Source organism: Numenius arquata, chromosome 8, assembly GCF_964106895.1.
Source record: "Numenius arquata chromosome 8, bNumArq3.hap1.1, whole genome shotgun sequence".
Taxonomy (NCBI): Eukaryota; Metazoa; Chordata; class Aves; order Charadriiformes; family Scolopacidae; genus Numenius; species Numenius arquata.
This window is the reverse complement of record NC_133583.1, coordinates 25,483,611-25,511,579: the sequence shown is the minus strand read 5'-3', so window position 1 is coordinate 25,511,579 and position 27,969 is coordinate 25,483,611. Positions and strand designations below refer to the sequence as shown.

Sequence of the window (27,969 nt, the reverse complement as noted above, 5' to 3'; positions counted from 1 at the left end):
GTAAGACACCCTTTGAAGAAGCCTGGGGGTCTGTATCTACTCTGCCTTGCCAGAATTTCCCAAGGACTGTCCCAGGGAGTGCCTCTGAGCCAATACTTACCCCATAAACCCTTCAGCAAAGGGAAGACTCCACTGCTCCAGCTTCAGCTCCGCATGGACCTTGTGTTTCCAGGAGTAGCTACAGCACTTTTTTCTTTTTTTCAAGCACTACTTGAAATGTCCACCACACAGCATGGTGTTGGCCAGGTGATGGTGCTGGGGTGATTCCTGAGGGAGCTGGGCAGGCCGTTGGCATTCAGGGGTGCTCCTGGAACAGGCTGAGGCTTTCAACATACAGCAGGTACCTCCCTGCCTCTCTCTGCTGGTGAACTCTCCAGAAGGAAAACTGTCTGGGCCTAAAGCTCCAGGGGAGGTTGACTTTGTGTGGACCTCAGAGCACAGAAACCAGTGCGAGCACCGGGATGACAGACAACAGCCGGGCTGGGAAGTGTGTACCTTAAAGCTGGGAGTCCAACCCGCCTGTCCCATGCTGGCTGTGCCCAAAGAGCATTTGTACCCAAATATCCTGTCCTGCTCTGAACCATTTCTGATGAATTCTCACAAGACTGAGCTAGGCAAGGGGAGGAACAGCTTAGCTCGACTCACAGAGCACCCCACTTTGTATTGTCCTTCCCTGCACCCACCGTAGTCTGGAGAAAGGTTGGTTGTGGTTTCCATGCATCAAAATACCTGGTAGGGTGATAAAGACTTCCTAGCCTTCCTCTTCTCTACTGGGCCTGTCCAGAAACGGTGCAACTGGCCAAGCCAGCTGCTCGAGGCGCCAGCCGTGCTGGGGTGACAGGGGCCGTGCAGGTGACAAATTGTGTCAGGCACATCCACACTGGTGGCAAGGCTCATAGAGATGCCAAGGGGGCAGGGAAAGCCGAGGCACTGTAGCTTGGCAGCCCAGACCACACTCTGCTTCTCAGCACCAGCACAGGGTGCCGTGACTCAAGGTGCTGGTGACATGCCCCGGTATCTGCTGCGGGATTTTTCTGCAATACAGAGACTCAAGGCCTGGCTGTGGACTCATGTGGATGTGACAGCCCGTGAAATGGAAAGGTTTCAGGACCTGCTGTGTCTCTGATGGGAGTTTCTGATGGAAAAGCTGAGCTGTGGGACACCCCATGCTGCTGAGAAGGTGGAGCAGGTCAAACTACACTGCCTTACAGAGTATGTGCTGGTGGACTCGGCTTGAGGGCGCACGGTGGAAGGCAGTTATAGGGACAGGGCAATCCTGAAGCTACTCCCTGAGCACCTGCTGAAGCCCCTGCGCATGATCCACAGGCTGACAGGGTGTAGGCAGATGGGAAATTTAGTTTTCAGGGTGCAGGGAACATCAAAGATGCAGCCTTGTTCCTCCCAGAGAGTTACTGCAGTACTAGCATGCGGAGGGTATGGCCAGGAGGGGGAAAGCACTCGAGTTCTCTCTAGCAACATGCCTACCTCAGGGTTGGCCACCTGATTGCCTCTTGCCTTTGGTTGGGCATGAGAAACGTCTCACTGCAGTCGGATGGCAAGCACAGAGTGCAGGGCTGAGTCTCTCAGCACTCTACAGAGCGCTAACGGTACTTAACCAGTCGCAGCCCTGGGCACATCCCTATCAGGGGAGACTTTTCCCCCTTGTCAAGGTAAGCAATCTTGGCTTAGGAAGAGGCAGCAGCCAGAAATGATGATGCAGCGGGGGTTTTACTGCCTCTCAGCTCCTTCTGCTGGAAGATGGACAGCATCAGGTAAACGGACGCTGCTACCTCCAGGGAAAAAGACGAGTCACTGGAGTGAAGATCTTTCAACAGCAACATACAAATAGAAGGAGAACCTCTTGCCTTGTCCCCAAAGGCTATGGCTTTGGAAAGCGGGTAACTAGGCCACTGTGGTGTTTGTCCTTATGTCCCCAAAGCACGGATCACGTCTGCCCACGTGCTGCTTGCTGGTGCATTTTCTGTGGTGTGGTTCGGATGTGTTCTCACTGGGCTGGGGCTGGGAGACATGAGGTTCTCCGCTGCTCTTACTTACAAACACAGCAGGAATCTTCGAAAAAAGTTCCAGGTCTCGTTCCACGTGTCTGTCTTGCTGGCAGCTTTTCCTTTTTACCTTGTGCCCAGAATACAGATTCTTCTTCCTGTCACCTCTGGGATTGCCTGCAGGCAAGTGTTGAGAGTTGCTGGAGTTATTCTTAGGAGGCCTGTGAAGGGCTGTGCTCCCAAGGCGAGTCTGAGCCACAGGAATCTCATCCATGGACTCAGCAGACTCTGAGTGATAATCAGCTGGGGGTCCCGCTGCCTGGACGAGGCCTGTGCTGCTCGGGAGCATAGCAGCTCTCAGAGGAAAAGCTGGCACTAAGAGGCGATGGCTGTGGGAAGATGAGGTGGCAACAGCCGTGGCTGGGAGCTCTAGAGATGGAAAGAAAGGGAGAAGAAAGCTTAAGAGGAGAGAGAGAGCGAGCTCCACGAAGATGTCAACAAGCCCAGGAACTCTGATATGGCTGATGCACTGGTGTTAAAGAAAATCATACATACATTTATGCAAAATTAGATATGAAAATGTACAGGATTCTACACAAGTCTGATCATTTTAGAGTATCTCCAAGCAATCAGAAGCACTCATTTTCCCTTCTTAGGCAAGTAACTTTCTGCCAGCGGTGGGCTGTCATGACTCACTTCATTTCTGTGTGCTAGCAACGAGAAATCCAGTGCAGAAGAAGAGAAGCTGACTGGTGCACTCTCACCTGACTGGGGATCTGGGAAAGAGGGCCAAGGTCTGGCGTGTGTTTTAGTTCTGCCGTCTATTGATGAGGAAGAAGCTTTATGTGTCTTCTTTCTTCTGTTTTTCTGTTGCTGTGAAAGCAAGAGGTCCAAGAGAAGGGAAGAGAAAAGAAGTCAAAGTAATGAGACACTAATTTTTTTAAATTCCTACCGCTTTTTAATTCCTCATATTTTTAATCATGAACATTAAGTATGACAAAAGACCAAGAATATTTTATAGTTTAAGACTGACTTACTATAAAGCAATGATAGTGAACAGGTATTTAATGAACACAATATTATCTGCATACAGCAATTCTCTGTGTGTAGGTACCTTTAAGCTGTTGTCTCTGGAGGATGATGTATAAGAGATTGATAGTGAAACGAGAAGAGGGGACCAAAAGTCATATAGCACAGGACATCCCAAGGGAAAGACAGCTCTTCTCCAAAATACAAGTACAGTTGAAAAGGCATTTTTCTGATGACAAGACTTTGACTAATAAGCTTGGAGGAAAGGGGGAGAGCACGACCGCCTGCCACTTGAGGAAGGAGGGAGAGCATCTTGACGTAGGTACTTGAATATCAAGAGGGCAGAGGTAACCAGTCTGCACTGGAGTGAGCGTGCACCCACACAACTCGGTGAAGCAGCAGAGGTGATGGGATCTAGCGTTTCTCCCGCTTACCTGAGAAGGGACTGCAAAGTGAAGAGATGCGCGGTCAGGAGAGGAGCTCTGCTCGGGGTGAGCTTCATCATTGTGGACATAGAGCTTTGACAAGCTAAAAAACACATGGCAAATACACAAGATGCTTCCCTTAGACATGACTTAACTCTGATGCCCCCTTTGCTTGCACATACTGGTCCAGTACACATACACATCAGGCTGACTGGAACATCCCTCGCCTGGCACAGCATTCCCAGCAAAACCACAGGGCAACTTTTCCTGCCCAACTGTGCAAAATATCAAGGATTTCCTCTCCCTTCCCCAGGGCATGAGTTAATAGGCAGGGACTAATTATGAGACAAGGATGATGTTCTCCCATGAGTGCTTCCCTGCGTTATCAATTTTGCTGTTGTGATTCATCTCGTGACAACCTGAGATCTTATAACTACAATGAACTCAATACAGGAATTACAGGACAAATCAGGCAGCTTTAAAGTAATTTTAATATAGAAGAGCCTAAAGAGAGTATTCTAGGAAAGATATCTTCCCCGGAGAGGTGATGGAAGTACTCCTGCAGGTATTTGCCCTCCTGAAACTCAAAGATTTCACCATGCCTTGGTCAAAACATTGGCCCTCCCTATTCTCCCAAGTACTTTTTGTCTTAGGGTCCACCAGTGACTTTGGTGACAATCACCCAGTCACCGTACACGCTGCTGAGGGACTCCTATCTACAGCTTTACTCACCTTTTTTCTGAAGCTACTGTTGAGAATTCCTCTACTTGAATAGCAGGGTCTGTATAGCCAGGGTTACCTGAAAGTAAGTCTGCCTCCTGAAAAACAGTAATAATAATAAAAAAGAATCAACATTTTCAGATCAATAAGGACACAGAATGGAGAAGAGGGATTTTCACTATGGAGATGTCTTCTTCCTCCTTCCTCAGCCACAAGCCAAACATTTTCTGTTCTTACAGCTAGCCCTGACAAAACTCAGCAGGAGTCTGCTGCTTAAGGAGATGGAAAGCCAAGATTGAGACAATTAGAAGTCCCTGATTCATTCGATTAGTCCAGCCAGTATTTCATGTGACTCAAAATCAAATCAGAGCATGCTTACGGAGACCAGCTTAATCATTTCTTGGGACCAGGTTCAAAATATCACTTAAAGCCTCCATTAGTTACACAACTCAATCATAGGAGTTAAGCAGCGAATGTAAAAAACTTCTTTTAAATTCAAAATGGGGGTGATGAAAATGAAAGCATGCAACACACAGGAAAAACATAAAGTATTTTCTGCTTCTTGTGCAAAGCCTGTATGGCTAATAACTGTTGGTTTTTAAAAAGAATGTGATATATTGCTCATTTGCCTCAGGAATAGATGAATTCAAAGTAATGCCATCCTGAACTTTAAAATAGCACATTTTCATAACCATATAAGAAAACCCAACTAATAATCCATGCATCTGCATTGCAGAAAAGGGCTCCCAGTTCTCCCTCCAAAAGACCCAGTTGAGATGCTCAGAGTTACCAAGTGAGGGAGGGTGTGAAGCCCCGTTGTCCTAAAGGATGAACTGTGCTCAGGAGAACCTTGAAGTGACTTTTCAGCTGTTCTTAAACTTGAATGATTAGCAAGACCACTTCCTCTTAAACATTTTAGTGTGCAGTGACTATAAAGACACACATATATTTTAAGGCAACTTTTAGGTGGTAAAGACAGAGGGATTTTAAAAATCAAAAAAAAGCTTAAGCAGACTCATGAAGACCCATTTTTCTGAACAGCCTGACCTGCAAACTTGAGAAAATGAAGTCAAAGTTGGACATCCCACAAACGGGTTCCTGGGAGACCCAGGGCCTCTGCACTTCACCAAATTCATAAACAACCGACAAAAGAGTAGAAGAGTGAGACGAAGTCTGGGGATGATACTCCCTTATGTCAGGCCATAAAAATGAACGCCAACCGCAACGAGTTGCAGAAGATTCTTGTAATATTGGATTATGGGTTGATAAAATGGCACATGAAAATCAAAATTGCTAGATGTAAAAATGTGAAGTGATGCTCATGGGAAAAGTAGTGTCAACTTTACATACAAAGCAGTGGTCTCTGAGCCAGAATTCATGGAGCTGCACACTCAGTGGCAGCCAAGAAATTGTTTCAGCTGCCAGAAATGAAAAAGAAAAAAGAGAAAATAGTTTCATGTTACTGAATACATTCATCGACAGCCTGGACACTGGATTCTCTATAGTGTTCCAGCATCTTCCCCTGCAGAAGACCTGGAAGAAGGTACGGAGAAGAGTGACAGGACCAGTGAAAGGCAGTTTCTTGTACAAGGAACAGCCAATGGGCCAGGGCTCTTCAGTCAGGAGAGGAAATATTCAGGGCAGATATGAGTGGAGAAAGCAAATGGGGCACCTCTCTAATGCAACATTTAGGGAGCAACAAATCAAAAAAATTTAGTAGTGGTTTCTTTTGAAGAAGAAAGGCTGCATTTTTGGCACATCATGGAAATAAGCTGTAGCACTGACTGCCATAGGATGCTAAAGGTGCTGAGTGTTACATGGATTCAAGAAGAAAGAAGAATAGTTTGTGTGAGAAACCAGCAAATACAAAGCCATTTGAAGCTCCAGAAGCCCGTAACACGTATTGTCGAGTGCTGGGAGAGGGTACTGGGGACTACAGCTCCCTGTGCTCTCTCTCAGCATCCACAACTGGCCAGCGTCAGAGCTAGCACACTGGTCCGATCGACTCTGGCCAGCCTCCTTTACACGTCAGAAGAGATACTTCCCAAATTACAAGTTGCTTTTGAACATCTTGCCATCAATGTCTAGAGCCTCAGCACTTGTGTAATTGTTAGATAAGAGAGTTGCCAAACTGGAAAGACTTCAGGCTTGTTGCCTTTTGTAACAGGCTCTTAGTTTAATTGGTCTTGTAAAGGAAAAAAAAAAAAAAAAAAAAAAGGTGGAGAAGAATTTGCAGCCGTTTTATAGGTGGTAACACCAATTTTGAAGGGAATTGGTTTAGCAACCCCAAACATTACAACTTTCTGATTTGAGAATTATACTACTTGGAGCTATTATAGGCAGAGTTTAGTCAAATGCAGGATTAATAATCTGCAGAAATTGAGCACATCTGTTTCAGATAGAATTTGTAACTCAAGTCAGATCACTGCTCATCATCGACCGAGCACCAAGTGTATATAAATGTTTCCTTGAATCTCCTTGGGGACCAAATTCTTAATGTTGACATTCAAGCCTCATGCACCTGAGTCACAAACGAAGGAGACCAGACAGAATCTCGTGTCCCTGTAAAGGCAGGGGCAGGGAGATGCAGGTGTTTGCAGAGGAAAGCTCGCCGTGGTTGAAATGCACTGCAGCAGGAAACATCCTCGTAGGACTGCACACAGTAACTGCAAACCATCAGCGTTCACTGTCCACAGCACAGAAACAGGACCGCGGGACTGGCATTTCAAAGGAGATTAATAAAGGAAGCATCTTGAGAATATCACATAGAACTCTTTCCAAACAGGGAACGAGAGAGCTTTTTAAAATCCATTTTGTTCATTTCAGCCTTCTATAAATTATGTATAACCAAAGCAGCCACAAAAAAAGAAAGAAAACCATTAGAGCTGACTAGCAGAAGCAAATTGAAGATGATCAGTAGAAAATACAACGTTCTCTCTCCTACAACCACAGAGGAGAGAGTCCCAGCCTCCCTCCGCTCCCACAGTCATTAGGGTAACAGCCAGCATCCTCCAACCGTGACAGCAAGACAGATCTACCCTTTCCACTTGGATTGTTAGGATTCAGCTTTTACTCTTGCTGAAAAAAGACCACTAAATGGACAGACTGCCCAAGTTCATTGCTACCTTACAGACGCTGGCCATGCTCAGACCTCCTCGAGAGGCTGAATATCAGCTGCGTCCACCCCAAGTTGCTGCTTCAGGATGAATTCAGCTCTCTTGTCCGCTGCAGCTGCTCTTACCATCCTCTTCAGCGCCCTGAAATGCTGTCTGGCTGGAGGGGAGGCAGAACCGAACAGGAAAAAATGGGTCTTGTCCCAGGAAAAGTGGGTCTGTTACAAGTATTGAGCCTGAGCGTGAAGACTGGGTTCATCTTAACCAGGCAGAGAGAAACAGTACTGAAAATGTGAGGGAAGCTGAGTAAAATCTGTGTTTATTTTTTAAAATCAAAGCTCACCAACCTGAATCAGTGTCCAAAGCAAGTTCAAAGCTTTAGGAATGAGAAAAATATCACATCCCAGCTGGCCTCGCTATGAAAGCCAGCTCCCTGGTATGAATGCAATTATGCACTTGGTTAAGTTTATATTTCTTTGGACTGCTAGGCAGCTGCCTACAGAAAAAACTGTTACTTGCACATCCTGTGTTGGGTATAGTAATAGAGGTAAAGGCTGCATATGTCCAACTGTGTTGCACTTTTTGTGACATTTGAACCACTTAAGTGTGCAAAATTAGGGCTTTTACTTTGTGCGTGTTCTGAGAAGGATTCTACAAGCACATAAAAATCCTTTAACCTGAACAAGGATCCTTTAACCTGAACAAGGATCCTTTAACCTGAACATAGCTGAAGACTTAACTACAGACAAACATGGAAAACTGAAGCCAAAATCAATACCCGAGCTTCAATAAGGTTCAAACCCAACGATTAAAGGGGAAATGCATGTTTCTTCTAAAATGAATGAACAGTTAAGACAAAAGTGGGAAGAGGATGATTTCCATTTTATGCTTGCAACGTCTTGGATCGATTACAAAGGATTTCTGTGTTCAAGCTAAAGAAGGGCTGTAGTCAACAGCTTACAAAAGGCCAGTCACTTGGTGTGCTCCTACTCCAATCTATTTGTTTGTGTTTATCTCTGGTTGCTATGTAAGAAACAAGGAAAATCTGGTGGGTTAACATTTTTCTGAACAATGTTACTGGGCATCATCCAGTCTTTCTTGTTCCCCAAGGTACTAACTGCAGTCCTGAAACACAGAACTCCTTTTCACCCTGCTTCTTCTAGGCTTGCTGCTTCAAATTAATAACCGTATTCACACTTATCTAGATAAGCCCCAGCGCAGGCAGGAGAACATAATTGAATGGCTACATCCCAAATGTGCACACATACAGAGTCCCCCCCTGTTCAGATATATTTTCAGTATGAACTAAAATTCAGTAACTAGGAAATGATCAGAGCTAGTGCTTTGTTATTGTTTTAATTTTCATAGTAAGCAAAGCTCTATGAGACAAAGTGCCAAATATTTTTGTTGTTATGGAAACCTGTGTTTAAACTAAAAGTTCTACTTTTCCAGGACAGTAAAAAAAAAAAAAATATGAAAAGCTGGGGTCACCATATTATACAAAAGGGAATTAGCTCACTTTCCCCTTTGCTTTGATAGGGAAAAACTATAAATGAGTCCAGAGAGATCCCAGTGTCTCTACACAGAATACTTAGATGAAGCTTGGATTTAATTAATTTCTTATGAAATATAAAACTGGTTGTACAGTAGGTAACTTATTTGCATAAAACTAAAAGTTACACAGGATGGCAGAATTGCAGGATAATTTAGACTAGGAGGAACTTCTGGAAGTTTCTAGTCCAACCTCACTGCTAAGGCCAGTACAGAATTTCTCCAGTCAAATTTTGAGTAATTCCAGGGATAGAGCTGCCTTGCAAAAAAATAAATTACACTGAACCTCTGAGTTCATAGCAGAATATATACACCACTGCAGAGTATAAGAGCATTAAAATATTTGTAGAAATCTTTTTACAGAGATACAGATCAACATCACAGTCATCAAAAGGACCCTATGTAGACTCAATTCAAAGAAACGTGGATATCTAGATCATTTCTGAACATGATTGGTATCCTTTTCCTTTTCAAGATGATTAAACTATGGGTATTATTAGCTGCTTGATGATTAGCACCAGTTTCTCCAGCCTCAGAACCTGTCTCATCATGATGACCTGCGATACCCCTCACAGAAGCCAGCAAGATGTGCACTGCCACCCAAACAGAGGGTCCCATCCTCTTCATCACCCTCTTTTGTGCTGACACAGGCATTTATGTGACTGCTTGGTGAACCGAATGGGAGGGAGCTGGGCCAGCTAAACACGAGCTCAACTATTTTTTTTAAAAATAAAGTTTATTCTTACCCAGATGAGTTCCCCCACCCTGTTCACTGCATGACTGTAATGAACAGCTGCGCTGGCAGAAAAGAATAGATAGTGCAGGGCCCAAAACAAGTGGTGGAGGAAGAAAGTGGGTGGGATCGATTCCTTTGAAAGCAGTTCTTGCTTATGCCTCAAGTGTTCATCGAATTACAGACCTTACACTCTCAACTCCACCAAAATACCTCTAAAGTCTCATCTCTAGCAACTGCTTCTAAAATTTGGAGCTAGCAAAAATGAAGCAAACTTTGCACTACGGACAAGCCAGGGTGATTTTGAGAACCGGACTGAAAATACAACGAGTACCTGACTGGGTCTCTCCTGGGAGGGACAAGACTCCTGTTGCTTGTCTACCTCTTTCGCCTCATGCTGGGGACGCTGCTGCAGGATGTACTCATACGTAGTTAATTTGTTCCACACTGGGAGGAAAAAGAGAGAGCTGTCAGTGCAGAAAATGCCACTCCCTGATTACACAAACGGTCTAAATAACTATACAATCAAATAGTAACTATAAACATGAAAAGACTGACACGCTAAGCCAAAAGTACCTTTACACTGTATATCTTATTATATCCTTTATTGTCATCATCACACTTTCTCATAGTCCCACTGTTCTAAGTGTACATGGTACAGCCTTCTATACTGTAGTAATTTGGTCAGCTCATTGTAGAGTGGAATAATGAATAATGAATCCATTATTCATACCCAATAAGGGTAAGATCTGCATCATACAGAAAGCTCAGTGAGTACTCAGAATGTATGGGATGCTAAATGGAGAAAAGAAATTCAGCATGTTATTGCATCCCATAGAGGAGATTGAGACACTTAATATCCAGAACTTAATAACCAAGCATTAAATGCTCAACCTGTCTGGTGCCAAATAGACATGATCAGAATTTCTATGTGCCCGTGTTTATGCACTCTTAAGGACTCCCACAAACACATCCGCTTCCATGAGTGACCAAACGCATGTGACATTTCCGAGCACCTTGGTTTCTTCATGAGACCCAAAACATCACAGGGATCCAAAAGTCAGACATTCCTCCCATAATGACCCTGTATGGTAAGTATTTTTAGTGCACAAAACCCAGAAATGGACACTGAAGGTTTTCAGTGCACAGGCTGGTAGTCATCCTTCCTTTCTACAGAAGCATAGTAGCTAAAGCAGATGCTGAGGATGTGGGACATCCAGAATAAAACCCTTCCTCTGCCTGAAGACATTCGTATCGGTAATATCTTACCTCTCAAAACCATGCCATAAGCAGAGGAGAGGGTACCCCTCCTGTTACACCAATGAACTTATGAAGAAATAAGAATTCAAGATCCATTTGGCCAGGAAGATGGAGCATAAAAATGAAGCGAGTCTGCAGCCAAGTGATGAGCACTTAACAGGGACAGCGGAGGGTGCTGGCAAATGCACCCAGAAGTGTACCGTATGCTTTATTTGAGACACAGAATATTGCTTCATAAGCAAAGGGCTATAAAACATTTGTAGTTTAGAGTTCATTGGTTTCTGAATACTTAACGGTGCAACTTTTCAAATATTTTAATAGAGCTATTTAATTTAGCATTTGTCTATCCAGGTAACATTGCAGCACATACTGTGAAACACATAGCTTGTCAAGAGCCCCTTATTCTTTTCTATATTCCTTTCCTATATTTCCTGTTCATTTTTTTCTTTTTATTATGCTCTACTATTGGCCTCTGAGTATTGAAGGGAAAAAATGAATCCTCCCTCCAAGCTTCTGAAGTGCCACTCTTCACTGAATGCCTCTAGAACTGAGGCTCAATCAAGACCGGTAATTTTGATCACATGGACCTACTATTTTGAGAATACTTCCTTCCTTTTGAGTGACAGCAGTGAGTAATTAAAATCAGGACAGTAATTCTGAAAGTTTCACCGTGCTTGTAACAAAACTAGATTCTAAAATGTTCATAGCCATACCTGACTTAAGCCAGTTTTTATTTACGTGAAACTTAAAGGCAATACCACTCACGGGGGTGCTGTTTTCTTTCTGTGATTTAATTATTTTTTTTTTTTAAAAAAAAGGTTTATGAAGAAATACTCATGAACGGTAACTATGTTTTAATTGGTCAATTGTATTTCTAGTCCCAAAAGAGGTTAGACAGTTCATTCCAACACTGTCTACCTTAAAGCATTCAGATGAGACTATTGACAATTACATGTGTGAAATAAGAGGAACTTAAACCAGACATGCTTTGCCTTATCTCCCTGAATCCCAGTTGTAAGGGTAATACATACTCATATGTAATGCACAATGTAGGCTTCAATGTGGTAACATCGCTCCTTTTAAACAAGGACTTGCACACTGCACTTCTGTACAGCTGGAACCAGTTTCAATAGGGCAGCAGATTTTAATGTCATCAAACGTTAACAAAAATTAGCAATAATTAAATTGTTTCCATGTAAGTCATAAAGATATAAAATTGGGTCAGAAAAAAAAAAAAGTTAATTTGGCTCATAATTTATTCTGAAAGAGGAAAAAAATCACCCCAAGACAACAGCAACAAGAAAAACCCAAACCCAGAGTAGAACTCGTGTAATACATGCTTTTCTGTTCTTGTCTTTATCTCAAGGAGGGAGCACCCTCTTGTGGAAGCTGTACACAAAGACAGGATAAATACTGCTCAGCACTAAATCAAATAATCCTTTCTTTTTCATCCAAAGGAAATCTTACTGGAGTGGCTCCAGCTTTGTTATGCTTTTAGTCTTTCTACACCCCTAGATCAACCTTTGATACCTCCAGGCACCACCATCAACCCAGCAAAGTCAACTTTCAGTTCCACCAAGAAAGCAAAACTGCAGCGTGACCAAATTTAAGTTATGCTCAAAGAGGCTGTAAAAGCAAAAGGACAGTAAATGATCTCACTAATGCCAGCTGAGGAACACACACCCATCAAATGCTATGCTTCAGCAGCGTAACTGTTTTGCTCCTGGAACTGCACTGGTTTGTGCTAACCTAGTTTGTGTTGGCGTCTGCATCGCTGTTAACTGACTCCCTAAAAATCCATCCAATGATCCTCTGTAACTTCTGTCCTCATTTCTCTTCGACCGCATCCCTTCTTCCCTGGGTTTGGCACCACCAACTACTGTAAGTGTAAGATCTTTTCTCATCGTGAGTTATGTCAGGCAGCCAAACAGCATTGGCTTCATTGTAGATGATGGCTGAATAAAGGGTTTTGATGCCCATCTGTACATAAACTTGTTGACAGAGCAACAAGTAGGAGATCTAATGAGGAACCTTTCTGAAAACCCCTACTCTGAATTCCACCGGTCGTTCAGTGCTGATACAGTACAACTTCCATAAAGGGACCTGGACATCAGGCCTCTATTAGAAATCTAGATCAATACCATCCACATTTCTCTGGGGTAATGGAGAAACAGGCTCTCTTGCATGACCGAAATTCTGGGGAGGACAGCGAAAAGACTCACAAAAACCCATATGTGGAGCCACTCAGAATCTACCATCACTGGCACTGAGCTAGAATTAAGCAGGTAATTAACCTGGCCTCTCTGCTGCTCTCCCACATGCTTCCACTTCCGAGATAACACAGCTTAGACACAGGAATGCACAAGCCCAATGCAAGTCCCATATCGCACATGCACTGATAAGCCTACCTGGTACTGGAGGAAAATTAGCAGTGTAACGTTAAACCCAGATTTTCTACCTTTTCAATGGCAATTTTGTACAACGTGTGTAGTTGTGAAACGGGTGAACACACAGCGACTGCAGAATGTGTAGAAGAAGCTAGGCAGAGAGGAAACTGGGATGCAGAGGACAGGAACATGATACTTACTGAGATAGATGTGAAAAATCAAGAGGTGGCCCAGCAGGATCACGGTCAGTAGGCCCAGAAGAATAAAAATCCCAGCCATGATCAAAATGGCAGACGCCCGAGTCTCAACAGGAGCTGCAGGAAGAAACACAAACCAGCGGTGCGTGTGGTTCTTCAGAGCTAGAAAACAAAAACAGTTGGAGGTAAATGAATTGTTTGGGTATTAAATATCTCAAACTAAACCTTACAGTTGGAAATATTGTTACTCAAAAGTAGCTGCAGACCCATTGGAGGCCTATCCTGGTTTGAGCAACAAAGGACTAATTTCTCTTCTAATGCTTGGAAAAACTGCACTTTTAGAAGACTTCAGTATCTGAATTTGTGAAAATATTTAATTTATAGCCAGCTATGATATGTGGAATTCAAGATCTCAGTGATTTTGAGCTCACCAGGTGTGGGCACAAGGAGGAGTGAGATGCGGGCACATGACCCAAGCTGCCAACAGGGTTATTTCATACCATCAACGTCACATTCAATAGAAATTACAAAGCTTGCTGAGGAGCTTCTCTCTCTCTCTCTCTCTCCCCCTTGATGGCTGCCATCCTCAGAACTTCTTGCCCCAGTGCTGGAGCTCTGAGCCCTTCCCTTCCTCCTGAAGCCGCAGCGCTCGCAGTGTCCCGCACTGGCTGTCCCTGCGGGGAGTGCACGGCTTCCTGCTGATATAATTGGCTGAGTACAATTCTTGTATATTTTATACTAGTATCAGGATCAATAGTGGTTCTTTAGTATTATTCATGTTAATTATTTAGCCTTATCCTATTAAATCTATTTGTATTTCAACCCTCATGTTTCCTTGTTTTCCCCGATTTCCTTTCCCGGGTGGGGAGGGCTCATCGGGTGATAGAATAATTGTCTAAACAACAATAAATCATTACGGGTTTCTCAAACCATAACAAAGCCTAAGGAATCTTGTGTCTGCAAGGCCTTTAGGAAGAGCAGTTAGCTCTGGGTGGAAAGACATTCCATCCAGCTGAGCAGAGAGACTCTTGCAGAAATATAAAACTGAAAGAGTAAAGGGGTGGGCGTTCCTCCTCAGCGGGAAGGCCCACAGAATCCAATCCCATATCAAGACATGTTTGGCTGATTCACAGGAGGCTCAGCTGAAGCACTGCTGGTACCATCAAAGTGCGGGTCGGAGCGAAGCATCACGGGGTCCACGAAGAACTGCACGAAGACGTAGCAAGCGACAAGGAGCAGAAGGCCGAGGCCCAGGATGGCAGACAGCACGCTATTCACAAAGAGCCTGCCGAGAAGGTAGGAAGTCTGAGTGGCTTCAACAACATCACACATACAATTCAAACCCCCAACCTCTAATGAAGAGGGAGATATAGACAGCCCTCCCAAATTGCTTATGCTTATGATAGATACTGGTTAACAGTCTTCTGATTTGTTACCCTGAGGGACGAACTGTGACCCTATAGAGCAACCATGGTTACAAAACAGTCAAGTTTTGTAGGACAGACAAAGAGCTCCCTGCACAAAAACCTAAGGCAGTGTAACGTGGCACCCTGCAGTAACAACTCTCTGCTTTCCATGTGGTTTTAGTGCAGGAAACCAAGAAGGAATAATCAGTGATCGCCTTCTTATTCTTTAGCTTAAACCTGGCAGAGATCAGAGGTGCCTACATGCTGCTGTAACTCCTGCCAACTGGCAAATCTCACAGGGAAGCATGCGATCTGGATGCAGGTTGTTTCAGTCAGGAGCAGCACAATCGTGGTTCTATTCCCACTCCAGTGCTCAGAAGCGTTAAGGACACCCAATTAATATCCCATAAGCTTTTCCTAATACCAAATAATAAGATTATGTTCTCTGTTTTTACTCATAGATGTTCAGCTTCAAAATTCTAAGTATTGGAGTTTTATCCCTGGTTATTTGAGTGTCATAATAACGCTTGCTTTTGCCATCTAGTTTTCTCATGACTGATTTTATTCAGCTGGGACCTGAGAGAAAAGTGGTTCTGTGGGACGGAGTACAGCCTGGACTGAGATGCAGGAGAACCTCAGGAAGAGAAGGGCGGCCAACATTATTGCTGCAGGCTTGTGTTCCTGTCACAAAGCCAGGCTCTTACCAGTAATTCCTCTCTCCCACGCAGTTGTTGAGCCATTTGCAGTGGTGATCAAAGCCACACACACACTTGTTGCAAGTTCCACAGTGCTTTGACGTGGCACTCCTGCCAAAGAAAGGTGGCGTTAGCATGGCAGCACCAGCTCATTGCCCTGACTTTCCAGTGGCACAAATACAGTGGGAGAGAGAGCAGCAGAGATCCCAGTAATAGTGAGAAAGCTTTCTACATCAGCGATACGTCAATGCCCAAACGTATCGGCCATGGTTGGACCACATCCCAAACACTGCAAAATTTGCCTTTTCAAAGCACTGCGTGATTTCTAATTTGGAGATCACTGATTTCTTATTTGAAACCCTTCAGCAATTCTACAAAGCTTGATCTTAATGCCTGCCCTCCAAGCCTTTCCTGCTACCGCATTAGCATCCAGCCAGATACAAGCACACGCTACACGTTGTTAGGTCAAACACTGACATCCGGATAACACGGAACACAACAGTCCTCTCCACGCAACATGTGAGCAAGTAAATAAAACACAGAACCATCTGACAGTGGGCACCTGAACCCTGCCACAGGATGAAGTTTAACTTGTGCTATAAAGCTTCAGGGGCTCAATTTCCATCTTACAGTCTAACATTCAAGACTAACGGTGAAGCGTAATGGTGAAAAAGACAGAGTAGTAGAAGAAAAGGAGAAAATACTTACACATCTACATCACAGACATTGCAATGATGGTTTTCAATGACATGTGGGTGCTGATTACGATTGAAGGTGGCCAGAGGCCCTAGATATTTTTTTTCTCTCACATTTGCATCCGCAGGATCAATGGAGACTGCAGTAAGATGAACAACTAAATGGTAGATAAAGCACGCTCCTGGACACTGAAGTACACAGTTAAGGATTGTATGAGTGATTTAATACATGTATTTTTACCCTTAATACACAAAGCCCACACAGATGAGAAAAATATGGTGATGGCATAGAATTAGAAATCCCTATATAACTGGTTGGAGCATGTTAATCTGAGCTTTATTAACAGAGATGTTTGCACTGTAAAAAATATCCTCTGAAAAAAGATAACTAAATCTATAGGAACAACCCTACTTATTATGTACTACCCTGCCTCACAGAAACGTCCTTCCTAGCGCGGGAGTTTTTAAAAATGACCTTTACTTACCAGAATCTGACCCCAGGTGCAGACTGCAGGTATAGGTCCACATTTCTTAGTCCATACAGACTCCTTGGAAAGGAAGAGTCAGTTAAGGCCATGCACACGCCCCGTCACAAGATCAAATTTCCAAGAAAGGAAATAAAAAAGTCACATCAAGGATCTAGCAGTGATCACCTTGCTTTCCTTTTCCTTAGTCAGAATCCCAAGGAAGAGGATTTAAAGTAGGATTCTACACAATTTACAGACAGGCAGTATCCAGGATTTCTCATTGTTGCTTGAAATATTACCCGTTTGGATTTTTACTTCTTGCAAGTCAGAGCAAATACGAAGAGCAGTAGTTTCGATCAGACATCTGAAGCAATTGCTGATATTTGGAATGAATAACAAATATGTATAGAATATACAAATAGAAAGCAGCACCCCTGCATGCCTGGAGTACCACTGTGCTCGAGAGTTTGCTTCTCAATATACTGCAATTAAATGAGCACGTGTGCAAAAATTAACCTTCTGGTTTATTTGTTATAGACCCAGATATGCACATTGTTGATCATACTAACGTCTATGGAAAACAGAGCGGTGTAGTAAGGAAAAAAAGGTCTTTGAGAGGTCTAGCTGACTGGAGCTCTAATGACCAGTGTAGCAGAATGGGAAGGGATTTGCCTTTGACACAAAAGAGACATTAGACATTACCCACTAGTAAAACTTTGGGATACATGAATCTGTTGAATAGAGTGACTTTAGATTGAATTATGAAGGTATTTAGTAGACAAATTCACAAGGTTTGAACCATGATAATACCAAGGATTTGGGTAAGATAGATAAATTAAGAGCCCTGTGAGCTAATGAAAAGCCTAAATCACACAGGTGTAACTAAAACAATGATAAGCAAAAGCATCCCAAACATATCCAAGGCTCCATGGACATACGTAAATCCGAAGCGGAAATGGTGTAAGTGCATATCCCATCTCTTCAGAACTTTTCCCAGGAGTCTCTCTCTAATATTTCTTGGCTATCCGATTCTGCTACGAAAGCACTAAGCACTAAGTGGCACTAAGCTACTTACTCAATTTTTTTTTTCCCACCAGGAAGATGTTACTGGAGCGATGACAAAAGCAAACGCCCACAAATTATGAATCTTCCCCAGCTTGGTAAGTACTAAATTCAAATTTTGGGATACCCTCTTCCTCTGTCACACGGCAGACCTCTCCTCTGTGGTTCACTGAATTTCACTGAATTTTTTAGAGTTGGAAGGGACCATAGAGATTCATAGATTCATAGATTGGTCCAGGCCGGAACGGACCTCCAAAGGTCATCTAGTCCAACCTCCCCACAGTCAGCAGGGACACCCCCAACTAGACCAGGTTGCCCAGGGCCTCGTCGAGCTTCACCTTGAATATCTCAAGGGAAGGGGCCTCAACCACCTCCCTGGGCAACCTGTTCCAGTGTTCCACCACCCTCATGGTAAAGAACTTTTTCCTAATATCCAATCTAAATCTCCCCTTCTCCAACTTAAAACCATTTCCCCTCGTCCTGTCACTGCAGGCCTTTGTAAACAGACCCTCCCCAGCCTTCCTGTAGGCCCCCCTACTAGAGATCATCTAGTTCAACTCCCCTGCTGAAGCAGGATTGCCTAGAGCATGTTAGAGCATGTTACTCAGGACTGCATCCAGGCAGGTCTTGAAAATCTCCAGAGAAGGGGACTCCACAACCTCCCTGGGCAGCCTGTTCCAGTGCTCTGTCACCCTCACCGTGAAGAAGTTTTTTCTCATATTTGAGTGGAACCTCCTATGTTCCAACTTGCGCCCGTTGCCCCTCGTCCTCTCACTGGCAACCACTGAAAAGAGTCTGGCTCCCTCCTCCTTCAACCCACCCTTTAGATACTTATAAGCATTGACACCACACCACCTCATCTTTCACTCACAGATTTTCTAGAGGGGACAGGAGAGGGCCCTGGGACAAGATCAACTCCCAAGCAACTGCACCGTAGAATCATAAACATATAAAGCTGCGTTTCAAGACTCATTCAGTCAGCACAGGGAGGTGTGACTGCCCATCATGGCAAAGGTCTTTCAGGAGGGGCTTTTTTTAGTATGACTTCCCTCAAAGCCTGCAGCACACTTGGAGAAGAGTAATATAGAGCAAAGGAGCATAGGCAGAAGGAGACAGCAGAAGAGCTTCAGAGGCAAAGATAGAAACCTTAGCAGAGAGCAATGAAGGAGACAAGCAGAACATTAGTGACCTACCTAAAGTGGAAGGGCAGAGAGGATCTCAAAACAACTGGTTTTTATAGGCAGGAGAAGATCAAGATTATGTTTATATTTCAGAAAAAGATTCTGGCTCAGCTGCTTTCTCCTATGCTTTCTGTGCTACCTAACAACTATTTTAAAAAAAATCCCACCGATAGTTTATTACAGTCCACGTTCTCCTTTTGACCAAAGGATACGATATAGCCAGCAGGCAGCCAGTGGCGGGGCAGGAGAGGAACCAGGATTCCAAAGCCAACCAGTGCAAAGAAGAGGTACAGCCACCAGGCAATAATCTGGAAAATGTGCAGAGGCAAGCTCCAGCCATTCCTTCGAGCGCGTTGGACCTGCACCTCAGGAACAGCTTCACCCAAGTTCTCTGGAGCTGTCTTATTAGGAGGTTTATTGCAGATATTCATCTATAGAAATCAAAAATGGAAACCAAAAAAATACATGATACAAAAATATTGTGAGGGATCCCATTCCTGGAGATCTGCACCACCGTGGACAAAAAACTGGAGAGACAAAAACGACGACACATCTGAGGTGACTCTTCTCTCCGCACAGGGAATTTGTGACTGATAGTAACAAAAGGGGAGAAAGAATTACAGACTTTAAAAGCAAGTGCTGATGTCTGCATGAAATCTGCATGAAACAATACCTCAGACTTCCAGTTAGGGGAAACTTGCAGGTTTTGTCAGTCTCCGAATGGATCTAGACCTAAATTGAGTAAAAAGAGCAAAGGGGGTATTTCAGTGGCAGTATGGATACGTATCATACTCAGATGGAGTATGATGTGCTGTGGTTCTGGGGATGTGTTCATGTCAGAAATGGATGACGGCAGAACAAACACTTTCACCTGTCTCAGATATGCCACGTTTTCCTTCCATCTAGTGCAGAGAAATGTAGTGAGAGCGGGTAGCCCCAATGCAGCATGTGGTCTGGAACCGCAACTTAGCACTGCACAGCATCCAAGAAAACAGAGACTCCTTTGTTAGCAACAAAGGAAGTGGAAAGACTAGAAACCGAAAAAGTGAACTGATAATTTAAGGACAAAAAGGGGGAAAGAAGTAGGAGTTACTCCACATCACAAGTATAAAGCAGACTGTTGCTAGAACAAAAAACAAAGTTACGTATGCAGGCCATCCATGAGGGAAGCAGCTTGATTATTCAGCTGTCCTACAGTGTCTGGACTCCTGGCAGGGTAAAGAAAGATTTAACTGCAAAGATGAGTTACAAACCATAACTTGGAAAGTTCTTGATGTTTATGATTTCTGTTTGCACAACAGCTACAAGCTCAGAAGTGATTTCTCCTTTTTATTTCAATTTGTGTTGGATTATTAGTTGTTGCTTTTTGCTTGCCACGGAGCAAGGGTGAGTTTTAACACCAGAGGGTTAACACCAGCGAGCAGAACGACGCAGATCTTGGTACAGCAATGGTCCTGCATCAGGCCTAAGCAAAGGGCTGGAAAAGTCTTTTGTGGTCAACTGGTAGAGAAGCAGCGGGTAAGAATATAAAAGAATGTAATTTATGTCCATCAGCACAGGGTTAGCAACAAGCAGGTTGGAAAAAAACACCTTAAAATGCTAACTTCGCTCTTTGAAGAAATTAGCAGTATCTACCTGCATTCAAAGTTCCAGTTGCTACGTGGCAACTGGTTCATCATGATGAGAAATAGTTACTAATCATGTGATATTTTTCTCACTAGGTTGTTGAAAATTTGCTTGTGCATCACTTTGAGCTATGCATTACAAAAACCGCTCAGATTATTTGAAGAAACTCCCTTCTCCTAATAAAAGCCTGGCCCGGGGAGCCAGGCCCACCCAGACCCTGGAAATCTCTGTTTTGCTGCAAGACTTTGCTGTTTTATAACACCACATGTTTTGAAGGTTATGTTATTTAATGTCAAAAGTTTTGTACAATGTAATAGAATTTTTTTACGTGGCAAATTGGGACTAAAGCTACCTCCTGGCTGAACTACCCCTGAGGCTGCCACCATCCCCCAGCAGTGTCTGCCTGCTAACAGACCCTCAAGAAAGAAGAAAGCTGCATGTCACGCTTCGTCTGGCCCATTCCAGAAGCGAATTTCCTCTTGCCTTTCCCTTATGACTCGAGGGCTTCTCTTGTAGCTGACACACTGATTACCTACCAGTACTGATGAAAAACAAAGCTAGATGTGAAGAAACTCGAGGATACAGCATCTCCCCTTCCCAGCGGGGTACTGTGGGTATAGAATCATAGAATGGTTTGGGTTGGAAGGAACCTTAAAGACCATCCAGTTCCAAACCCCCTGCCACAGGGGGGTTGGGGTGGGGGCAGGGCATGAACCCCTCCAGGGATGGGGCAGCCACAGCTTCTCTGGACAACCTGGGCCAGGCTCTCACCACCCTCACAGCAAAGAAGTTCTTCCTGAAATCTAGTCTAAATCTCCCCTCTATCAGTGTCAAACCCTCCCCCCTCCTCCTATGGCTCCCCTCCCTCATCCAGAGTCCCTCCCCATCTTTCCTGGAGCCCCTTGAGGGACTGGAAGGGGCTCTAAGGTCTCCCCGGAGCCTTCTCTTCTCCAGGCTGAAAACACCCCCAACTCTCTCAGCCTGTCCTCACAGGAGCCATGTATGTCCAGCACTCCTTCCTACCCAGCTACAGAAAACACTAAAAAAAGCAAGGTATGAAGTCACCATCAGGGCTTACTCGGTCACCGCAGACTGTGGAGAGGTAACCGAGCTGACGCTGGTTGTTAACTATACTAGTTAACGGTAAGTCAGCCGGCAGTTATCAGACTGGCCCCTTCGGATGTTCAGCCAAGGGCTGGATAGGGGGAGGGAGCGACCAGCACAACCCGGGGCCCAACGGGCCGGCACCGGGGGCCAGGACTCCGGGCAGCCCCTTCCCTCGGCTCCCCCATCGCCTTTTCCTCACCTTCACCCCGCGGAGGCGGTTGAGAGCGGCCCCGTCCCCGCCTCATGCCCCGGCGGGTAACGGGGCCTCCAGCTGAGGCCGAAACGGCAGCTCCCGGCGCCTCCGGCCGCTGGGCCCGTCGCCATGGAAACGGCCGGGGCTACGGCGGGGCGAAGGGGACAAAATACCCCCGGGCGCGAAATGGCGGCTGAACGGCGGACACGGGGCCGGGGCCTGCGGGCCCAGCGAGGCCCCCACACTCGGGGGGAGCCTAGCGACAAGAACGCCGAAAAAGTATCATTGCTTTGCAGAGCTTTACCGTGGTGGGCTGGGAGTTAGGGATTAGTCAAATTCATAGAATCACAGAATGGTTTGGGCTGGAAGGGACCTTAAGGTCCACCCACTGCCACCCCCTGCCCTGGGCAGGGACACCTCCCACCAGAACAGGTTGCTCCAAGCCCCCTCCAACCTGGCCTTGAAGCCCTCCAGGGATGGGGCAGCCACAGCTTCTCTGGGCAACCTGGGCCAGGCTCTCACCACCCTCACAGCAAAGAAGTTCTTCCCCACATCTCATCTCCATCTCCCCTCTTTCAGTGTCAAACCCTTCCCCCTCCTCCTATGGCTCCCCTCCCTGATCCAGAGTCCCTCCCCAGCTTTCCTGGAGCCCCTTGAGGGACTGGAAGGGGCTCTAAGGTCTCCCCGGAGCCTTCTCTTCTCCAGGCTGAACCCCCCCAACTCTCTCAGCCTGTCCTCCCAGCAGAGGGGCTCCAGCCCTCCCAGCATCTCCGTGGCCTCCTCTGGCCCCGCTCCAACAGGTCCATGTCCTTCTGCTGTTGGTGGCCCCAGAGCTGGAGGCAGCACTGGGGGTGTCTCCCCAGAGCGGAGCAGAGGGACAGAATCCCCCCCACTTTCCCTGCTGGCCATGCTGGTGGGGATGCAGCCCAGGATGTGGGGGGGCTTTCTGGGCTGCCAGTGCACTTCTCCAGGGTGTGTGGAGCTTCTCCTCCACCCCTCCACCCCAAGTCCTTCTCCTCAGGGCTGCCCTCCAGCTATTCTCTGTCCAGCCTGGATTTGTGCTTGGGATTGCCCTGACCCAGTGCAGGACCTTGCACTTGGCCTGGTTGAACCTCATGAGGTTGGCACAGGCCCACCTCTCCAGCCTGTCCAGGTCCCTCTGGATGGCATCTCTCCCCTCCAGTGTGTCAACCACTCCACACCCCTTAGTGTCGGTGGCAAACTCCCTGAGGGTGCCCTCCATCCTGCTGCGTGCTGTATATGAACGTTTGAAGGGCATAAGAACCCCGTGCAAACCCACATTCGGGGTGCCCGGTCGAGCTGGCACGCCTGAAGCGCAGGAACAAATATTTACCCTTGTAATTCTCCACTTTGTGTCCCAGCCTCTCCCCTTCGGTGGGTGCCGGCCAGCTGTGGATTTTCCTGACGCAGCACGGCCATCCCCGCCAGCCCCGGGATGTCCCCCTCCTCCCAGCCCCGGCCGTGCCGGCGGTGGGCACACAAGGAGGTCTTTATGAGCCGCCTGCGGTCCGTGCACAGCGGCTGCTTTGTGCGAGGGGCACCGGCACTCACCTAAAGAAGGCTTCTGTGTCTGGAGGGAAGGCTATCCCAGGGCAGCGTGTCCTTCGCTGGCTGTCCCCAAAGGCCCTTGTCACCTTTTCAACTCTCCCTGCACGGGGGTCTGGCTGTGCTGGCGATGGCAGGGGATGTCCAAGAAGCTGGGGGGGGGGGGGGGCATTATGCACCTCTCCTGTCCTCGCTGCCCACCCTCCTTGAGTCGGGAGCCGGGAAACATCGCTGCCGGGAATGCTCAGTGAGCTGCGGAGCTGCAGCTTTGTCTATCTCCTGCCAGGCCATTGCAGAGGGAAGTTTCCTGGCTGCAAGGAATCATGGCCTCCAGTCGCCGTCCCCCGCTTGCCTGGTGCCAGGGAGCACCCCTACCCCTTCCTGGCACCTGCCAAAGGGATGAGGACAAACCTTGGACGTGCAGCCCATCTCCCAGTACTGCGCGGTGGGGATGTTCATCGTGGTCCCTGGGATTAGTGGTGCTGGGAGGGACACGGGCACTGTGTGATACTGGGTGGGCTTGATGGCTCCACTGGCACCCTGAGCTCCGCAGGGGGACCCTGCTGTCACCACAGCCTACAGCTGTTCCCAGGAGCATTGCCCCATGACCACGGAGCTGCTCCCATGCAGCAGGCACGGAGCAAGGAGGACACCCTTCTTGCAGCCATTTTTCTTTTATTGGAGGTTACAAGATACAAGGAGCCAGACCTGGGTGCCACATGCCGTCGGCTCGCTCTGCCGTGCCCCTCTGTGTGCTCTGCAGGCAGAGAGGTGGGGGGCTGGCAGAGACAGGCACCCCTGGGCTGGTTCCCCTGCCTGCAGAGCAATGCAAGGTACATCCCTTTGGGTTTTCCTTGCGGCCTTTGCGGCAGGCACCCTTTCTGCTGCGGTGGCTTCACCCCACCAGCCATGAGCAAGCATTGTGGGAGAGGGATGTCCCCAGTGGGACAAGGACTGGGGCTACTGAGTTGCACCCGCTCTATCGCTCCCCCGGAGAGACCCACATCCACCTTCAAAGGGGATCAAAACTCATATGGGGACACAAAGGCTGTGACCTTGAAGATGTGCTTGCCCAGGAGGACCTTGCGGGAGAACTCGCTCATCTCCAGCTCCACCTCCAGCGTGGCTGGCCCCACCACAGGGTTGGTGAGCACCAGCTCTCCTGTCTGCCGGTCAGAGCGCCGCACAGTGAAGACCCCCTGGCCCCGGCCCCCCATGATGGCAAAGCGCAGGCTGTCGCCCACGAAGCGGGTGGTGGACATCTTGAAGAGGACGTGGGGCACAGTGCGGTTGGCTTGGAGCGGCAGGTAGTGGAAGGAGATGGAGGTGGCGGCCAGGCTGCAGGCTCGGCTCTCCATGGGGCAGGGGTTCCTCTCACACTGGCTGCCAGGAGGGAAGGGGTGGCACCACTCAGCGCCGTGGTTTGGCTCTTGAGGAGATGCCTGCATCTTTGCAAACAAGCCTGGCCCGTGCCGCAGGCAGTATCTCCAGCCCCAATGCCACTGTGGCATCCCAAAGCAGCCACATTCGAGCCTGCCTGGCCTTGGATCTCTGTCCCATCCCTGCCTCTGCCAAGCAAACTCCGTGCCTTGCAAGGACACAGCTCTCAGTCATGCTTTGAGGCTGGGACCACAGTCCACAGTCCACAGTCCTGGCTGGAGGATGGAGCCAGGCTCAGATGCTCCTCCCGCAGAGTAACATCCCTTGGCCAGGGCAGGGATGCTCCTCCTCATAAAATCATTTAGGTTGGAAGAGTCCTTTAAGATCATCGAATCCAACCGTTAACCCAGCACTGTCAAGTCTACCACTAACCCATGTCCCTCAGCACCACATCTACCTGTCTACCTCCAGGGATGGTGACTCAACCCCTTCCCTGGGCAGCCTGTTCCGATACTTGACAACCCTTTTGGTGAAGAATTTTTTCCTTATATCCTTATCTCTTGGGTCACTTCTGGTTGGCCATAAAGCAGCTCTGTCTCATGAGCAGGACCAGGGCGTTTTGCCTGTAGGATGGTACCTGATGGCACCATGTGGATGTGCAGCAGAGGGAAAATGGCGCCTTTCCCCCCAGGCTGGAGCTCTGGGAGACCTGGGTCCTGGATAAAGCCACCATGTATTGGGATGCCACCAGCATCCTGACCTTTGGCAAGGGGCATTGGGGAGCGTGCCAAGCACACCCCACGTGGCAATTTGGCTGGCACTTTCCCTGCTGACACGATACGGTCGCTGGGGCACATGTAGGACCCATGGCCTGGGGGAGAGGGCACGATGCAGCCCGAGCCACCCGCTGTACTCACAAGGCGGAGGTCTTGACATAGCTGGTGTTGTGACGCGGTGGGGGGCACCTGGGGCGCACGCAGCGGTGGCCCCCGAAGGTGTTGATGCAGATGTCACCCTGGCTGCAGTTGTGCTGCTTCCTGGCGCACTCATCGACGTCTGCAGCGGGGACACCGGGTGAGCAGGGCCGGCCCCTGCCGCTCCCCACTGCATCCCTGGTCCCATGGGATGCTCCCTGCCCTGCTCCCACCACTCTTACCCTCACAGGTGTTGCGGTCAGCGTGGAGCAGGTAGCCGGGGGGACAGAGGCAGCGGTAGGAGCCGGGAAGGTTGAGGCAGTCGTGGAGGCAGATCCGGGTCTGGGGGCTGGACTGGAAGAGCTGGCACTCGTCCACATCTTGGGGGGGGGACAGAGCAGGACATGGCTGGAGCTCCCGCCGATGCCGAGCCTCAGTTTCCCCCTCCCCAGTCCACCATCCTCACTCTCCTTTTACCGTGGCACATGCCGCCGGCCCGCATCTGGAAGCCGGTGTCGCAGCTGCAGCGCCGGGCGCCCGGGCGGCCCTCAGCACAGCGGGGCTGGCGGCTGAAGGAGGCGTTGTTCAGTGTCACCCAGTCTGCGGGGAGGAGCAGGGGTCACTGTCGGGGTGGGGGGGGACGAGGAGATAGGGGAGGGCTGAGATTGCGGGGGACCACAGGGAGATGGGTGCAGCGTGGCCGGGTGATGTCCCCGTGAGCATCCCCAAACCTGGGCACCTACAGGCATAGATGGGGCTCTGGCAGCTGGGGCCTGACCAGCCCCGGTGGCAGAGGCAGGTGTAGCTCTGGTTGCCATCCACGCAAGTCCCACCATTGGCACATGGGTTGCTGGAGCAGTCATTGATACCTGGGGAGAAGGAGCTGATGAACACGGGCCGGAGAAGCCCCTCCTCACCTCATGGGTCCCATTGTTGCAGCCCCTGGGCTGCTCTCCCTGCAGCCAGGGGAGCAGAGCGATGGGACCCAGCATCTTGAGGTGACAGGGGAGCCCCCCGGCACCCCGACCCCGCTCCACTTCACTTCTGCAGAAGGGCTGGGTGCCGCTCCAGGTGCGGTCCTGCCGGCAGGCGCGCGTCTCCGAGCCCACCAGCCGAAAGCCGGCATCGCAGACGAAGTGAACATCGTGGCCCACCCGCAGGCTCCGGCCCAGCATCCGTCCATTCAGGGGCACCGCCGGCTGCGGACAGGTCTCTGCGGACAGACGGACACGGGTGATGACGGACACTGCCAGGATGGAGTCGACGCCACAGCCCCCGGCAAGGAGCTGGGGGTGCCTTGCCCATGCTGCTCGCCAGCTGGCCCCAAGGGGATGTCACCCCGGGCCGGGGTTACCGTTGCGTTTGGTGGCCTGTCTCTGGAGGCGGCTCTGGAGGAGGCTGAGCTGCTGCCGGAGCCCACGCGTGCCCCGCAGCTGAGCAGCCTCCTGCGCCGCCAGCAGCTTCTGCATCTGCCGCACCGCCTCGAGCGCCTGCTGCTGGCTCAGGCACTCCTGGGGGGACACAAGGACACCCCCGTCACCCGCCGGGCTCCCCCACCACCCACCCTCCCAAGCAGACAGCGGATTTGGGGTTTGTTTGGATGCCCTGCCCCTGCCTCCGGATCTGCTCCAGCCTCAGCCCCTCTGCCTGGTCCTGCCCTGGCACTTGGATGCCCCGGGTGGGGTTAGCATCTTCTCGCTGCTGCAGGGGAAAAGCCCCACCACCACCTCCCCTGGCCCTGGGCAGCCCCGTGGCCATGCTGTACCCCCCACCCTGGGGTGGTGACACAGTGCTGAGGGATCTGCAAGGGAGCAGAAGAGGGGACGCGAGGGTCCTTACCTGGGGGCTGCCGAGGGGCAGCTGCAGGATGCCCAGGGCCAGCCAGGCTGGCAGCGGGACGAGGAGCATTGCGGGGACGAGGAGCATTGCGCCAGGGCCGGCTCCGGCTGTGCAGGCTGCAGGGACGAGATGCTGGCGCTCCGCTGCTGCCAGCCTCCCTTGCAGCCGTGCTCCTGTGCTCGCCGGGATTTATCCGCGGCCCATGCCCCTCTGTTTGTTGGTTTTTCCCTTGGCCGAGGCCGAGGCGTAGGAAAGTTTCCCCTTGGCACTGGCGCCAGCCCTTCCCTTCTCTCTCCGCACATCAGAGGCTTTGGGGGCCTTTCATGTCACAGGGCCAGCAGATGCTGGGGCCAGGCGGTGGCTGTCACGGCACCCCCCACGGCACCAGCGGTACCGGGCTCCCCCCACGGCCAGCCATGG

General features: G+C 48.5%; 2 protein-coding genes across 2 annotated transcripts; both read right to left on the bottom strand.

The window, feature by feature from the left end:
- Positions 1 to 1,710: 1,710 nt before the first annotated feature.
- On the bottom strand, positions 1,711 to 19,355 carry ZDHHC1 (zDHHC palmitoyltransferase 1). The gene is made up of 10 exons (XM_074152373.1): positions 19,137 to 19,355; positions 16,228 to 16,403; positions 15,529 to 15,630; positions 14,579 to 14,703; positions 13,422 to 13,580; positions 9,909 to 10,021; positions 4,190 to 4,275; positions 3,467 to 3,560; positions 2,768 to 2,876; positions 1,711 to 2,432 (listed from the first exon to the last, which is right to left on the bottom strand). Exons 1-10 carry the CDS (start codon positions 19,353 to 19,355, stop codon positions 1,903 to 1,905), a joined length of 1,713 nt encoding a protein of 570 aa, XP_074008474.1. The 3' UTR covers positions 1,711 to 1,902.
- Positions 19,356 to 24,438: 5,083 nt separating this feature from the next.
- On the bottom strand, positions 24,439 to 27,618 carry LOC141467258 (fibulin-7-like). The gene is made up of 8 exons (XM_074151722.1): positions 27,550 to 27,618; positions 27,065 to 27,221; positions 26,753 to 26,923; positions 26,454 to 26,579; positions 26,188 to 26,310; positions 25,953 to 26,090; positions 25,714 to 25,852; positions 24,439 to 24,799 (listed from the first exon to the last, which is right to left on the bottom strand). The coding sequence occupies exons 1-8, from the start codon at positions 27,616 to 27,618 to the stop codon at positions 24,439 to 24,441; spliced, it is 1,284 nt and encodes a 427-aa protein (XP_074007823.1).
- Between the last annotated feature and the right edge of the window lie 351 nt (positions 27,619 to 27,969).